The sequence below is a fragment of the Monopterus albus genome, unplaced genomic scaffold (genome assembly GCF_001952655.1).
Source record: "Monopterus albus unplaced genomic scaffold, M_albus_1.0 scaffold58.1, whole genome shotgun sequence".
Lineage (NCBI taxonomy): Eukaryota > Metazoa > Chordata > Actinopteri > Synbranchiformes > Synbranchidae > Monopterus > Monopterus albus.
In genome coordinates this window covers 25049-42490 of record NW_018127938.1, presented here as the reverse complement: position 1 = coordinate 42490, position 17442 = coordinate 25049, and the positions used below count along the sequence as shown (strand labels likewise).

At 38.7% G+C, this 17442-nt stretch overlaps 1 protein-coding gene across 7 annotated transcripts in view; it reads left to right on the top strand.

Annotated features, from left to right (window-relative positions):
- Positions 1 to 15551, top strand: part of LOC109961757 (discs large homolog 1-like protein) — a 79350-nt gene extending 63799 nt beyond the window's left edge. For all 7 annotated transcript variants that reach the window (XM_020602853.1, XM_020602858.1, XM_020602857.1 and 4 more), the window contains 10 exons: positions 1002 to 1116; positions 5532 to 5714; positions 8429 to 8492; positions 9886 to 9901; positions 11753 to 11803; positions 12299 to 12400; positions 13074 to 13246; positions 13372 to 13481; positions 14531 to 14622; positions 15329 to 15551. In XM_020602853.1, coding sequence (XP_020458509.1) covers positions 1002 to 1116; positions 5532 to 5714; positions 8429 to 8492; positions 9886 to 9901; positions 11753 to 11803; positions 12299 to 12400; positions 13074 to 13246; positions 13372 to 13481; positions 14531 to 14622; positions 15329 to 15435 — 1013 coding nt within the window. In that variant the 3' untranslated portion in view covers positions 15436 to 15551. The remainder of the gene's footprint in view (positions 1 to 1001; positions 1117 to 5531; positions 5715 to 8428; positions 8493 to 9885; positions 9902 to 11752; positions 11804 to 12298; positions 12401 to 13073; positions 13247 to 13371; positions 13482 to 14530; positions 14623 to 15328) is intronic.
- Positions 15552 to 17442: the final 1891 nt, after the last annotated feature.

Sequence of the window (17442 nt, the reverse complement as noted above, 5' to 3'; positions counted from 1 at the left end):
TGCTTATTTTGTCTGTTTCTGTTTGTATGAAATTTGTTAAATCATATTGTATTTATTAGTTTAGTGTTTTGGTTATTTTGTCCTTTTTTTTTTTTATTGAAGTTAAGGGGAGGTCCTTTGCTTCGCCGGGAATAAGAATAAGGACATTGTGAAAAATAGTAGCCAAAAATTTTTTTTATTTAGTCAGTTTATTGGATTAAGGCACTAGCAGGGCTAGTTGTTGTTTCCACATTTCAACATTGCAAGATGTATTTATCTTAACAAATATGCTCTCATGTATTTATGAATAACATATCATGCATGATTCTATTGAGACAGGCTTTTAGGAGTTCAGATGACGGTGTACCTGAGCCTCAAGCCGATTGTTTTAGTGTGTATGGTTGTAGACTGTAGGTGTGTGTGTGTGCTGGTGATGTGGTGATGTTATTGACATGGATGAGGTCTGATGAAACATGGGATAATATTCAGCTCAAATAGCCTATTAGATGATGGCTGTAGAGGATCTGTTGACAGCTCAAAATGTGCTTGTGCATGTCACAAGTCCGTTGTGTGTGTGCATTTCCCTTCTGCGCTTGAGCATGGAAAATAAATTTCCTGCTGTTTTTGTCCCATCTCACGTCGTGCTCAGCCACTTGTGAGAAATGTGGTTAACACTGTGCATAAATGTCCACCACCCTTAAAGTTGTGTTTGTTCCTGCTTTGATCTACTTCTAATGTGGTTCCTGAACTACTGAGCAGTGCATTGAAGTGCGAAAAATCACCATCATTCAGCTGTTTCTAATGTGAAGTAACAGGAAGCTTGTAAAAGTAGCTAACGTTAGATTTTCTGTAACTATTTAAATAGTAAATTTAAGGATCATTCTTAAGGGAAATATGCTGTATATAAAACAGAAAATTATCAGACCTTTGACGAACCTCTAAAGTAAAAAGGTAAGACCTGTCATCTAAATTCTGCTGGGTCTAACTATGTTTGTCCCCTTTGTGTGTGTCTGTGTGTGCAGAATATAGTCGTTTTGAAGCGAAGATTCATGACCTGAGGGAACAGATGATGACGAGCAGTGTCAGTTCCAGCTCCACGTCGCTCCGATCCACACAGAAACGCACGCTCTACATCAGGTAACACACACAGATGTACTGTACACACACAGAAGTGACCGATTGTGCCCTTCAGTGTGACACAGCTCCTATAAGGTCTTATCTCAGCTGTCTACTCTGTGTTTTGTGTGTGTGAGTCGCTGAAAGAGAAGATGTCACATTGAAAATCACAATTCGATTGTCTGACAATTACTGTCTCACACACACACACACACACACATTCATTGGCAGTCAGCTCTCTTTATCAAGGTGTGTGTGTGTGTGTCCTTCTGTCTTTGTTCATTCTTGTCTCTGCCTGCCCTGCTTGTTCAGTCTTCTCTGAATCACCTGGTCTCTCTGTAGTTTCCTCTGCAAAGCCCAGAAGCAGCTTCACTCCTAAACCCGTTACACTTTAAAGATCCTCTCTTCTCATGAATCACAGTATTTGAAATATTGATTCAAGAGGAGGTCGCTGGGTTCTAGTCGCATTGAAGCGCCTGCAAGATCAATAAGGTGGAAAATAAAGAGAGGAAAAGCAGCCCTAATGGTAGCGCTAATGATTAAATCCACTAGTGAAGCTTTTTAAGGATACAAGGAAACATTTTTTCAGGCTATTAAGATAAAACACATAAAAACAGCAAATATCAGTCATGGTCTCTTTCAGTAATTAGTAATAAAAACTCTGTTTGCGTTTTTTTATTTGTATTTCATTATTAGAAACAAAACAAGCCATTTTTTTCTCAAATGTGAGTTTCCAAAGAAATAGAAGACAGTCTTTTTAAATACAGGTAGACAAATTCTATCATGCAGCAGTCTGCTTATAGTGGATACTGCCAGAGGATTTATGGTGTCCTGAATGTAACCTCACTGAACTTTAACAAGCTATACATGCAGTCCACATTAAGATACTGCTGTCAGTGTGACATCAGGAGCTCTTGTGCTGTTAACATAAAGTAAAATAACCTATTTTTTTAAGTTTGTTTTTATTTCTTACCCTAAAACTAAAATACCCTGCATGAAAGGATTATCTGACCTGACCTGTGTGCAAGTGGCCTGGAAGGAAAAGGTGGCAGCAGCTGTGACAGGGTCACCCTAAACTACACTCAGACTGACTCACACAGAGAGGTGCACTTAGATGCTGCAGGAGATGCTGCTGTTTATTTGGCGACAGCATAACAATGGGGCCGCCATGTTGGTATAGCAGTGCAGCGCCTCCTAATGAATGAATGTGTATGGAGGTCTATCTACAATCACAAAGCGCTGGGTGGACAGACAGACCTACATCATTAGAGCCTCACCACTAGTATGAGTAAAAATCACATCAGACTTAAACCAGGAGAAGCACACACACCAGACAAAACTTTGAAACCTCAAAACGAATATGATACAAGCAGGGCATGTTGTGCACCACTGTATAGTAATAGATTTAATAAGAAAACATCCATGTGTAAAGTACAGTAATTCTTGTGACACCTTTTGTAAGTTAATCAGTTTACTGACAACATTCCTCTGAGTCTTACCACAGACAGGCTGCTATCCTTTTAAGGTTACAGTGTAATAGAATGATGTTGAGAACTCACATGACAAATTATCGCCATATGACAAGTTCCTGTATCTGGCCACTGCCTGTAAATGGCCAGTCGGTATGCAAACATTAAACAGGAAACCTCCAACTGGCAGCTGATTGGTCAAGTTAAGGGTGCTGTTGTGTGACAGATTGGGGGTATCTGGTGCTCTGGGCTGTCTTATGTGTTCAGGCATGTACACACAGGGTGTGTGCATGTGTGTGGTGTTTGTACTATATGCATGTGTGTTATGTAGAAGACACACACTAACCTTTCCTCAGATGAAATGTCACTGACGGAAAGTGACGTACACTGTACTGTGCTTTGTATGAAAAGTGTGCATGTGTGTGTGGGTTTGTGGCTTTGTTTTTTTATACTTGTTGGGTTGAGTAACAGGGAGCACACTATCTAATATCTAATCCCCACAAAGTAAATCATTGAATTTTATGAAAACAGGGGTGTGTGAGGTTAGAACAGCTTTGGTTATGGTAAGGGTACGACTCTATATTGTAACTGTGTGTTTCACAAAGATTCACCTGGAAGTTCACTGGTTATAGCTACAAAATAAATAACAAAATCCCACCCCTATAATATATTTTGGATTCTCAGTAATACAAACAATTTTAAACATTTACATAAAAAATATAATATTTATACTTTTAAAAATAGCATATATTTATTTCTGTAGCTGCAAAGTCTCCTTTCATATGATTGGACTTTTCTCCTATGGAGAGGTTGAAAGTAAAAAAAGTCTATAATCATAACTTGGACTCTGCTGGTGTCCTAGCATTTTGTGGGGGTCAGTGAACATTGTACAAAGCGCTGATGCATTGACTGGGGTTTAAAGCCTGTTTAAGGGCTTAGAGTCATATTCGCTGGACACAGAAACGTGATCTCAGTCTGTGTAGTGTTAGTCTCTGATGCAGATATCAGTTTTGAAGCACTTCCTCGTGACGTCGGCTTCATGAAACTGAATACTATGGTTTTAAATTGCTTGATAGCTTTGTTTTTAAGTGTGTTGATTAAATATGGTTATGATGTTCAAATTATATAGTAGCAAATGGTAAGCAAACTGATAAAGAATAGTCACCACATTGTTGTATAATACATATGTACAAGTTTTGTGTCTAAAGTCTGTTTTTCCTCATCTAAAGCAAAGGTTTTAGGGAAGAGAGTGTCATATTTTAAATAAATGTGATTTGAGGCTATACAAACACAAGTGATATAGATTACCAGCTGTGCAAACACAGCAGTAATATTGTGTTTGTTTTTAAGGAAAGTGTACAGTGTAACTGTATATATCTGTTACACACCCAATTAATTAATGTGTGTTTCTTCACACAAGTCGTTAGATTTCAGAGGTTCCCACGCAGGATTTACTGAGAAGAGGTAATGGATTCAGAGTAACATTTACATAGCTGTGCCCTTAATAAAACCACACGCCATCCATCTGTGTAACCTACTAGCTGTCAAGTCATTTGGGATGTGTCATCGTGATCTTTTTTTGCTATAGAGTTTTTTTTTCCTTTTTCTTGCTGTAACTTACATTTTCTTCAGTAATCAAACTCTGCGGAGTGGTGTAATATTTGACTTTTTTTTGTTTGTTTGTTTTGATTATTTGAGGAAAACCAGACCTGTAAAAGAAACCATGACCATGAGTATGAGCTCCATTTGATGTTTTCTGTTACCACTGATGCATCAGTCCAGTTTACACTAGTGTGACATGTCATCTGATCTGGTGGTCATGGTATTTTACTATTGCAAAGCAAACTTTATTTATATAGAATCTTTCTAAAAGGGGGGAAAAGTTAAAATAATTAAAATAGACATTAAAAGGAGTTAAAATATACATGAAAACATAATAAAAACTACTAAAATCCAAAAACTAATCAGAAAGCCTCAGACTACACCAGTATCAAATGCTCGTCTCTGTCATTGTGTTTTGAGGAGGACATCACACGGTAGACTGTTCCAGAGTCTAGGAGCTGCCACAGCGAAAGCTCTTTCACCTCATTGTTTTAATTTGGATCTAGGTATATCCAGTAAAAACTGATTGGACGACTGTGGAGTAAATTTAGTCAATTCCAGTTAATCAGTAACATCCTGCCCAGTAGAGGGATTTGAACTGTTGACCCTCGGCTCATAAGATCGCATTAGTATCAGACACGTCTGTACCGTACAGTCATTAACATGCTCATGTGAGTCCAACCTAATGCAGATGTCACATCTTAATTCCTCTAATTTAACATCAATAAAACAGTGGTGTTTGTGTACCATAGTCAGCGTCTGTGTGTGGCTGCTTCTTCTTCTGATTTTCTCTCCTTTCCTCACATTTCCTTCTTCTCTGTCTCTGTTTTATTGATGAAGGCAGTGGGCACTTTAGGGGATACCGGTTATTTCAGCTCTAGTTCCTTTGCTCATACACTCGCACAAACACATGCGTGTGATATCGCTGGCCTACTTTTCCAGGTCTTCTCCCTCTGGACGGGGTTGGGACTCTGTGGTCACAGAGGCAGATCACACACACTTTCATACACAGCAACACACAAATGCATACAAACAAACTGGCACGTACACAGACAGAAGTGTACAGCTGTATACACGAACACGCACCCAGGCATGCACACCTAGACAAGGTCATAAATTAGCAGTCCTCAGCTGTTGGTGGCTCTTGTTTATTACAATAGACCTCTGTCTGGATTTGTCACTTTATTTTTATGTAATGCTATGTTGAATGTCAAGTTGTAAATAAAGATTTTGACCATTTTTTTCTAATTTAGAATGAAGATACAATGTATGTGAATATTTTAAATGTGTTTGGTTGTTTCATATGTAGGACAACACAAAATCAAAAGCATTTCATCACCCATCTGTCTCTGCGTCTCTCTGCAGAGCGTTGTTCGACTACGATGGAAGTGCGTCCGATCTGAGTGCGCCCAATCAGGCTTTGACGTTTCATTTCGGGGATATCCTCCATGTGAGCAGCACTGGTGAAGAGGAGTGGTGGCCCGCCCGTCACTTCAGCCCCCCGCCCCCCAACTGCCCTGAAGTTGGGGTCATCCCCAGCCGCAGGAGGTCAGAGTTCAGGGGGGGTTTCAGATGGGAGTGGATGGTTGATTTGATTGATTCTCACTTCATTAAATAGAGCAAAGCCTGTGGGTTAGCTCACGCCCAGTTCCCGTCACTCGCACTGAAATTGCATTGCAAAAGGGTTTGTAAAGAACAGGAAGAACAATTACAGCAAGAAAAATCTGTTTCAGTGTTCAAAAGGGCTCATGATTGTTGTTTTAAGATATTAGATAGAATAACAACATGAACACTATGTCATATTCTAGCCACTGGAACAAACACTACTGTAGATGTGCAACTCCATGGTACACTGTACTCCTGTGTACAGTGAAACAAAAACGAGAGGGCTGTTGATTTCAGCTCAGTGACAGCTGTCAGTAGCAACATTTTCCAGTTAGTTTAAATTTACTTCAGTGTGTCATTTTGCTGTTGGCTCAAACCCTGCTTTCATCATCATGTAGAACCCAGTGAATGTAAACCTGTGGTGGAAATAGAGTAATATCTTCTCACCTATTGGTCTCTGTCTTGCTCCTTGTTTCCCTGATGAAGGAGGTGACAGAAAGATGTTGGTAGCTCTCTAAAGTGGGATTAGAGAAGTGTTATTGCTTTTTTCCACTGAGGTAGGTGATAAAGTGATGAAGAGGAATTGAGGGTTGTGCATCGTGATGAAGTGGAAAGCAGGAAAGAGCGAGAGAGTGTTAAAATGAGAATGAGAATAAGTGAAAGAGGGATCAGAGGCAACAAGGATGGGAGTGAGCAAAGGAACATGCAAAGGATGGTTGTAGACTGCCTCATATAGGTTTAGATGGTGTGGTGGAAGAATCTGGAGTGCATTATGAGAATCTGAATAAATTTAGTAAAAGACTGATAACTTTGTTTATTAAGACTTTTTAAAATATGAAGTATTAAAGAAGACATGAGGATACATACTGTATGTCAGAGGTTTTGGCATTATAGGATCATTATGGATCATTTGACGCTGATATTGTTCAACAACTGGTTTGAGAGATGTGAAGTTAATGTGTGAAATTAGCAGTCAGTCTTTTAATATAGGCTGTCCTCTGATATCTGCACATCTCCTGTCTGGACCTCCTCTCCTCTCCTCTCCTCTCCTCTCATCCTACTCGTCCTCTTCTTACTTTTTGCTCACTTTCTCATCTATTTGCCTCTCCTTCCCTTTTTGCTTCACATTATTCTCCTCCTCTCCTTTTTCTACTCATCTCTTCTCTTTTCATCTCCTCTCCGTTTGGCCTCCTCCACTTTCTGCTCCTCTTCTTCATTTCCTTTTCTTCCTCTCTTCCTCCTCTCAACCTTCTTCTCTTTTTTTGTTTCATCTGCTCTACCACATTTCCTCCTCCTCTATGCATCTCTTCATTCCTTCTCTCCTCCTCTCTTCTTCCTTCTTTCGTTTCAGCTGTCTCCTGTTTCATCTCTTCATCCTGTTCTTGTCTCCTCCTGCCCCCCCACCTCTTCTCTCCACCCTTCTTTTCCTCTTCTCATCATCAAGTAAATAAATACAAGTTTTTGCTTTCAGTGATGCTCTTTGGAATAAAGAAAAAGGAGGAGAGTACTGTAGAAAGCCCGGGTTAAAGCCAGAGAGAAGAAACACATACAACATACAGTATTTGTAGATGCAGTAGTGTAGACAAGCTCTCGTGAGGGTATTGTTGGGTTGGATAACCTTTCAGAGCTGAACTGTCATCAGGGATTAAAACAGGAGAATGGCCTGCAGTCCAGCACTTTGGCCATGTAATTTCTAAAATGGAAAACAGTGCTGCTGCTGCTCTGGTTTCCGTTACTATGGTTAGGCTGTATGCCGACAGTATAACTGGCTAAAAAGCTGCATCATGCAAGACTCACAAAAATCAGTCTGACTGTTCAGCCTAAATAATAAAACAGGTCTTCAACAAAGAAACAGGTCTCTTAACTGAGACACTGGAGGTTCACTTTATTTAAAATTCAAGCAGTGAATGCAGTCACTAGCAGGAAATGGTCCTGCACAGGAAGTGACAATTCTAAATTTAAACTTTGGAGACAAACCTGTCACCACAGCAAGAGCAAGCAGACCCTCTATGAAGAGAAAATGTCTTTTCTACTCTGTGGATGAAATATTCTAATGTTGTTTCATTCTTATCCTTTCATTTGCTGTAAGGTAATCATGGCTTATTGAGATTCTTTCACATGAACATGATATCCGCTCGTTATGTTTCATAATATCGTCATAATTTAGTCCACAAAACTTACTTGGCTTCCTCTCACAGCTACTCAGAAATCCTTTAATCTCATAGTGATGCTTATAGGCAATTCAAATATAGTAAGCTATGAAGTTAATAAAGGCATATTGTGTGTTATTTTGGTGTGTATCCCTTCACAGATACTGGCCAGTTTCATCTCTATTTTTGTGTTAACAATAATGTTGTGTAGGCAGTGTTTCACGGGCTTAGTCTAATGTTTAGGAATAATTTAGAAATACATTTTTGGTATCAGAAAAAAGGTCACATGATTGATGTTTTTGATTTTTTTATGGCACACTTTCCTCTGTGCGCTACCTTTATCTGTGCAAATGAACTGCTACAAGGCAGCTACACTTCTGTGTGTGTGCTTTTATCCCTGCTCTCTCTGTCCTCCTTCCTACTGTGGGTTTTTCATCTTGTCTTTGTTGGCACCTGTCTTCTCTCATCATTTCTCTTAATGATGTTTTCTGTCCTTCCTTCTTACAGGGCAGAGAAGAAGGAGAGGTCAAGGTTAAAGACAGTCAAAGTGACCAGGTCTCAGGAGAGATCGGTGAGTAGCAGCTTGTCATATAAATCCTAAAATTGCATCTTATAAGAATGGAAAAAGTCACAACTTACAGTTAACGAGTCAAAACTATTAGGGCTCTAACACTGGGTAAATTACCCAAAGCAGCGGTGTGTTACACCATCCAACAGATTACATTCCAATTAACACAAGCAGCAGGATGAACAGTCTTCCGTTGCCTTTCTGCTTCTTTGTGATTGATTATACAAAAGAAGCACAGTTAGATTCAAAGGCTAAACAACCTGCTGTAAGTTTGGGAGCTACTATCCACATCAACAGGTCATGTGATCATGTAGTGAATTCATGCTGTTTAATAAAGCGGGACAGGATGAGTTTCTTTTTTTATCCATAACAACAGATGCTAATGCTAACCATGCTGTTCCGCTGACAGGGACGCCAGGTCCGATTACACTTGTATGTGTCATTCTGGAAAGCAGTTAGAAACACTGTTTTTTGTTGTTTATTTTGGAGGAGCTGTTGCTTTAACAGAAAGCAATAAGCAGACCAGAATCCTGACAAGCTGAGAGGTCGGGTTTATATCCTGAAAGTTATTCTGGTGAAGCAGAGCTATGGGGTTTTTTTTTTAAATGAATCCTAAAGCTAGTGCACAAACCTTTTCAAATACCTACAGATAAAAATAACAGGTAGTTGTTCCTGATATTGGTAGAAATTCATTTTTATTATTTGTTTTTTAATCATCTCTTTTATGGGAAGTGAGCTATAAGCCTGAACAATAACACATATTTCTGGCATCATGATAACATTTTAAAAGAGACATCTAAATGACATTTGCTGAGGGGGAGCATCACTGCAATCATTTGATTTTTCCATGAACACATCAGTGAGTCAGAGAATTTGTTTAACAAAAAGTTTTTTAGTGACAGCAACACCACCTGTTACTAGAAACACTGTAGGTGAGTTAACTTAATTAATTGGAGACTAGTATACAGACAAGTATTTCATGACTTTACTATTTATGATCTGGAAAGTTCCACTGTCAGGTGGCGATGAGGCTTTAATCATGCTTCACACAGCGTGATGATGAGAGCTGCCACACGAGTCTAACACAAGCTAGTGATATCACTGCAATGTCACCTCGATCTCTGTTTTCCTCACACCATGTGAATCAGCAGCTCTGCAATCAGCATCTCTGTGTAGTGAAGAGCTGATAATTAAAAATAATCACACACACTGGCACATGATGCAACTCCTGGCACAATGCTTTGAAAAAATTGCAATTAGTCTTATCCTCTCACTCACTGACGCACTCACTGTTATGCTGTTCATAACAGATATTATTCTGATCATCTTCAATATGTTGATTAATGCTCTCTCTCTCTCTCTCTCTCTCTCTCTCTCTCTCACCCTTTCTCTGCAGGATGAGGATGATAAAGGTAGGTATTCTCAACAACAGTGACACCTGCTGGTCAGTGTGTGAAACTCCCGCTCTTAAGTAAACCTGTCTGTCGATAATCACTCACCTCCACCCTAATCTTCAATATATAAACCCCTCTTCAAACTCTTCCTCGTTAATTCTGCACTGGGATGAAGGAAGAGGAGCATGGGAGGAAGATGGTGCACTGATACATTCTAAAGTTTGAATCCATAAACAATCACTGTTTGGGATCGATCTGTTTAATCACTGACAACAGGTGGAGTTTCTGCTGATAAGGTGTAGCTCGAGGCCATCCAGCCACCACAAGTTCATTTTAATTTCACCCTGTCAGGAACAAAAATTATTAGCAATACTACAATTTAAAAGTAATCTATTACAAGTCAGTGATACTACTGGATTACTATTATTAATCCATTAAAATCAGCATTTTAATATTAAACTAGCTCCCCGTTTACCAGCTGTGCCATATAATGTGATGTGCACAATAATGCATCAATAATTTCAATACAATAATATGATAAACAATGTTAAATGTGCCATTCTGCATAATGAGTACATTAACTTTAAGTATGTTTTGAAGCTAATACTTTTGTACTTCTACTTAAGTAACATCTTGAATGCAGACTTTCACTTGTAAGTGAAAGTATTTTTACACTTTTGTATTGCTACTTTTACTTAAGTAAATGATCTGAGTACTTCTCCCACCACTGCAAATGCTTTTGTGACTGAATGTGAGTAATTCTCTGCAGCTGGGCTCCATAATCCCAGAAGAGTTGAAGCTGTTGTAGCAGCATATGGATGTTCATGGTTCTGGAGTATCAGCAATTACACATAATTGTATTGTATACTATAATTGTATACTGTTCTGGTCCGCACAACAGCCAGTGTAAAAATTTACTCACATTGTACTTGTCCAGGTATCCAATCCAAAGTAAAACTGTGATTTTGTTTGCTCCCAAAGACTCACAATAGTGTTAACTCCTGCCTATGAAGTGATACTACTTCAGCTTACTAGTGATGGGCAATACTGCTCAGGCTGAAAACAGTTATGTACTGCCTTCTGCCTTCTTCTATGGATGTGCTACTTGCTGGAATGCCTCTTAAAATTTCTCCAATATTACTTTACAATATTTCAAGCTCACATTTGCTGGTTTTCAGATGAATCCTCTAGACTTTGTTGCATCTTTCCTAATGTACAGTAATTAAATAGAAATATTAGAGAAAGGTGTTAACTGTGCTGTCTCTTGGAGATTGTGATGTTGAGGTGTTCATATACTTTGCCCAAAAATGGATGAATGATTATGTTTTTAAATAAGTGAAAGTGTCATTGATTGTGTGATACAGAAAGAGTGGAAGTGTATGTGTGTGTGACTGTGTGTGTGTTGCTGACTCTGACCTGTCTTGTCCTTCCAGAGCTGGTAACCTCTAGCACCAGCGATAGTGAGAGTAGTTCCTGTAAGTTAGATCCTCCCCTGCCTTTCTCTCTTCCTTTCTTTCTCTCTCACTCTTCCTACCACTGCTCACTCTGCTTCTTCTTCATGTTTTACTATTGTTTCAAACCTCAGCTACTTGATGTAGCTCCTGGTTTGTGTGTGTGCGCACATGCACATGTGTTTTTGTGTGCTGTGATTGTGTTTTTATATGCATGTGAGAGACTGTGTATGTGTGTGTGTGTGTGTGTGTGTGTGTGTGTGTGTGCAGGTTACCTCTCTCTCCTTCCCCAGCCTGCTTTTCCAGAGCTTTTGAAGAGGTTTTTCCAAAAGTAGAAAGAGGAAGAGTGGTATTTGTTGTCAGTCACCCCGTCCATAGTGCCTCTAAATGTGTCCATGATTTCTCTTCTTTCAATCAGCTGGACAAGAGGAGACCTTCCTCACCTACCAGCCTGTTATGCAGCAGGAAGGTCAGCACTTATCTCTCATTTGTTAAATTTTATTCTTCTGCTGAAGCCATTCAACAAAATAAAAGTAAAATACCTCCTCTTCATCTGTAAAATAAAACTTATTAGAAATTCCTCGGATCTACAGCATTTTAATCTCTTAAATTCCACCGAGTTGGGCAAGAATTATATCAAGATGATATAGAATATATAAAAAGCTCATATGGTGTGGAATTAAATTATTCTTCAAAGACATATACAGTAACTGCCTTCACTGTTTAGTTTTGTTTTTTGGCACTTGGAGTCAGTAGAAATAAGCTATAAACACAACATTGACATTATCAAGTTCTAATGAGCTTAACATGTTAGCAGGTGAAAAGCTACTTAAACAGAAATGAAAGATAGAAACTGGATGTGAAAAAATTTAATTAGTTGCTGTTTTCATGGGTTGGTATTGCTTTACTTACTCCACCTCTGTCACTTTACAATATTATTATGTTTCTGTTTATCACTTTTAAGTTAATTACTCACGGCCAGTCATCATACTCGGACCAATGAAAGATCGGGTCAACGATGACCTTATCTCTGAGTTCCCTGACAAGTTCGGCTCCTGTGTCCCACGTGAGTGTCCTAACTCCTGTAAAGCATGCAGAAACTTTGCATATGAAGCAATCCTGACCTTAATACATATTATGAAAACTGTCAAATCATGTTTATGATGCTTTAAGAAATGCTGACACTTCAGGCCTAAATAATGTCAGGCAGATTTTTTTTATGAAATCACTTGAAGCTGAGGCTTAATTTATTTATGTTTTAGGTGAAAATAAACCTCAAAAAAGCACATATGAGAACAGCCTGCTACTGCAGCTGTATTATACTTTTATTACTTGTCACTATCCCCAGAGAGTGTGAAGCGGTGGCTTGCTTGACAGGCAGCTCGATTATTAAAAACTGTTAAAGGGGCCCTGAGGAAGACGTGAAAAGAAAGTTAAAGGTCATATTTAATCAAAGGCTACCTTACAGAGAGCAAAGACTAAATAAATCTAGAAAATATGAGTAAATCCTTAAAATGTTTTGTTTTTGTTTCTGCAAAGAATCTTCAAAGTGGTCAGATGTGACACAGAAACTGAAGCACCACTGTCTGTACTTTATCTAATCTAGTATTGTATTTTTGCAGTTTAAGTGGAATATTTAGAGCTGAGTTATGCACCAAGATGTGCACGAGTTCAGTACCAAGTTACATTTATACATTGTACTTCTTTACCTTAATCCAAGTAAAACCTCTGACCATTAGATACAACACGACCACGAAGAGAGTACGAAGTAGATGGCAGAGATTACCACTTCATGTCCTCCAGAGAGCTCATGGAACGAGAGATCCAAGAGCATAAGTTCATCGAGGCTGGACAGTACAACAACCACCTGTATGGAACCAGCATACAGTCTGTCAGAGAAGTTGCTGACAAGGTGTGACACACAGACACACATGAGGAGACAGCATAAAGGAAATTGAAGAGTAAATGGTGGGAGTGGTGGAAGTCTGTTGTCTGTCACTCTCTCTCTCTCCCTCTGACTCTGTGTCTCTCTACCAGGGTAAACACTGCATACTGGATGTATCAGGGAACGCAATAAAGCGTCTCCAGATGGCAGGCATACATCCCATTGCTATCTTCATTAGACCACGCAATGTTGACAACATCCTGTAAGTAACATAGATATTAACACCACAGAAACATATACAGCTTCCTAGTTTGGCTCTAAACAACCTCACCACGTGGTGCTTTTAGTAGCTGATAAATAAATATACAGAAGTGCAAAATTACATGTGGACAAAGTGAACGAGGCAGTGGTGTATAAAGTGGATGGAGGCAGTGCAAAATAATGTGCAGTGTGGCTGTCAGCTTATGGGCAACAGTTCAACATGGATATGGTTGAAAGCTCCAGAATAGCGTGCTAACCTGACCCTGTTGTGACATTATTTTGTCAGACGCTATTTATAAGATCAAGACTGAAAATTCAAGGGTTAACATCCTTATTGTAACATTGGAAATATCATCTAAAAACTATAATATAATCTCATTTAATCAATGTCCTGGTAGGATCACTGGCAGTAAGATAAATATTGTTGCATGAGTACAATAAACATCTAATTGACATAAACTAGCATATGTAACATGAAGGTGAAAGGCAGATACATCCCATAAAATTCTATGTAAAAATCACAACATCCTTTAAACAACATAAATTACAATGAGCATAAAGAACATGTGTGAGAAGCATTGACAAAATTCTAACAGATGACAAATACTCAGGTCATACTACAAAATGGCCTCTTATGTTGGTCTGTTCTTTCACAACTGTAAAAATGAAAACATTGTGCTGTATTGAAATCAGTCACCTTTATGTTGAAAAGTTACATTTACTACTTTTGTCAAGGTGTTATTTTATGTGCCCAGCTTTTATAGATTTATACTATATATCAGTTCAGCATGAGTCAGTTGGAATACTTCACAAATCTAAATCCAGTAAAATCCCCCAACAGTCATGTAATAACACAAGAGATTTGTTTTAGGTAAAGCTACACTCAAAGCTATATTCTGCTAAACTTGCAGTTCAACTGTAATAAAGGTTAAATATCATCTTGTCATTTCACAACTGCTGAACTTCACAGTGTGGTCAGTCAAGTTATTGAAAGCTTAATGTAAAAGATGCTTTCTTGGTCTCATTCACACCTCTGGTCTGTCTCTGCAGAGAGATGAGCAAGCGTTTCACTGAGGAGCAGGCGAGGAAGACCTACGACAGAGCTGTCAAACTGGAGCAAGACTTCACAGAGTACTTCACTGGTCAGTTACCAGATGCAAAGTAGAAGTATCCCAGCACAGCTCTAATGTAAACACAAGCAGCAGCAGTAATAAATAAAACACAAAAGTTTAAATCATATCATTATAGTTTTCACTATGTCATGATATTGCAGATGCAAAAGAACATTGAAAATATTTCCACTTTTGTTCAAAGCAGCAAAATATTTTACTCCTGTATGTTATATCAGGCTAAACTCTTCATTATTTAGACAAGACCTTTGTGGAACAATAACACTGACATTGTCATAATATTATTTGGCTGAAAATCAGTACAACAATAAAAAAAAGCCCAGGTATATAGTACAGGACAAAACATTAGTGCATATTTTATGTAATAGCAAAGCAACATACATGTGTTTGATACATAATATAGAGGGAACACAAGGAAGCAGACAAACAAAGTGCTGAAATTTGCAGGCCATCGTGACCAGAACCACCCCAAATATATGTATAGCCATCTGAGAGTTAGTCACACAAGAGCAGTCTTGACTCAGAATTTTCACACATGCTGTAGGAGGCCTGTGCTCTGCTGTGTGTTCAGTAAAGCACATGCATAAACACACTTTTTCTTTTAATGGAGATTTTGATTATAGTTTTTTTTCCCCAGAGATTCCAGGTAAGATGTTTTGGTAAATGTTCTTTGGCAAATCTTGTGGTCATTAATTTGTCTCTGTCTGTCTCGCTGCAGCTATTGTCCAGGGCTCGTCTCTAGAGGAAGTACATTCACAAGTGAAGCAGATCATTGAGGAGCAGTCTGGTCCTTACATCTGGATACCCACCAAGGAGCGACTCTGAATAAACATGCTATGTATTCACATATAGATCACTATTTCAACACTTCCTACTTCCCTGATTTTCTATTATCAGCCTGCTTCCTCTCTCTCTATCTCACATACACATCACTACACAAACACATTTACACAAGCACATAGTGTCAGACGAGGCTGGGACTATCTGGGACTGCTACCTCCTGAACTGGGAGGAGCTCATGTCTGTCCAGCAGCCTATTGATGGATCTTCCTACAGCTCAGTTCCTTAATGTTTAAGGAGGTGGTTCAACTCAAGGCAAAACGTACATTACCTGATTTTATTTCATTACTGTTCTTCTTATTGTTGTTGTCACTGTTGTTTTCATATGAATGAAGGGTAATGCATTTATGTATGGGTTTGTAATGATAATATTGTCACAAAGAGACAGACTTTTGCACGCTGTAGCTTTAAGAGCATGTTTTTGGGACAAAATCTTGTTCTCCTTCCCTGACTGTCTGTCTTTCCTCATGGCATTGCTCATTTTTAGAGTTGTTTTTCTCATGCCCCACCCCTCCTTTTTTTCTCACCCTCTTTAAGCTGTCTACAGTCTTTAGATATGAAGTGAAAACTTTCTAATGTGCCCTTTTCTTTTGGTATCAAGAGCCAAACTATAGTGCAATTACTGCTTAGAACTGTAGCAAGAAAATTATTATAAGCAATTTAGGATTTCTATGAGTGAGATTTGTTAATATTTCTTGTAACAATCAAAACTTAAATAGAAAACTAATTACAGTGCAATATAATAAACAAAGTGTAGTGTTTTGCCTCACCATTTTGTTGGTGGTGAGGCAAAAGCAAACATTAGCCTCATTATGATGATTTGGAGTCCTGAGCCCATATTTATCAAATTTCTGAGTTTTATATTTCACAGCTATTTCTGGAGCATAACTGTTAACTGTTAACAGTGAAGGTTAGGGCATATTTAAAATGTAGGAGCAGCCCTCTTGTGATCAGTGATCAATCACATGCATGCTCATACATAAAGAGCCAATAAGAGACAAGAACTACACTTCTACACAGTGCAGTATCATTTTAATTATTAGGGTATATGGTTTTAGCAGTTACTATACAAAAAATACCAACATACTTTATTGTTAAGGGTGTGATGAGATCTTGTACAACAAGACAAGATCTTACAATACTTCTCGTTGAGGCAAAAGCTGTTTCACGATATCAGTGGATAACAGAAGCAGAGCAGCAGCCAGTATGATGGAGTGTGATGGCAAAGTGCCGGCGCATTCACATTCTGGCAAAAACGCAACGCTGTGTTTCAACGCACAGGGCTGTGTTGGTCAGGGGTTGAGGGGTTGCAGGGGGAGTGTTGTAGGTGTGATACAACCTTGTTGTGATGAGTCAGTGTGAGTGGCTTCATTCATGTTTACAGAAAAAAATTCTGCTGCCAGTAGGGGAGACACATCAGAGGAATCATCATGGAAGATGATTACAAGCAAAATCAATGCAGTTTTGTTCTTGTTTTGTTATAGACCCCTGTCAAAGAAAGACAAATGCAGTTTTGTTCTTGTTTTGTTATACACCCCTGTCAAAGAAAGACAAATAAGTACTGTAACCCTTTATTACATATTCAATGATAAACTAGAACCTCCCTGATTTACTCATTTTGTCTGAGGTAACATATTAGTTTTAAAAACCAATAATATTTTGTTAAATAACTCCAGAATGTCTCAAAAGGTGCTTACTTGCAATTTATCCTGCAACCATCTTGGATCAAAAAGTACAAAATTTTACTCTGACTTCTTTGATAAACATGGGCCCAGGTCCTCCATTTATGAAACTTGGGTATTCATCTCACCAGGGCTTCTCTGCACCCCCCAACACCCCCACTATCTTCTTCTTCCTCCTCTCTGTCTTATACCTTCATCTGTCTCCTCCTCTCCCTCTCCGCCCTCAGTGTGACATCAGTCGAGAACTCCCGACAATTAACAGTGTATCATCTTCTTGATCAACATTATCGCCACAGTCATAATCCTCAGC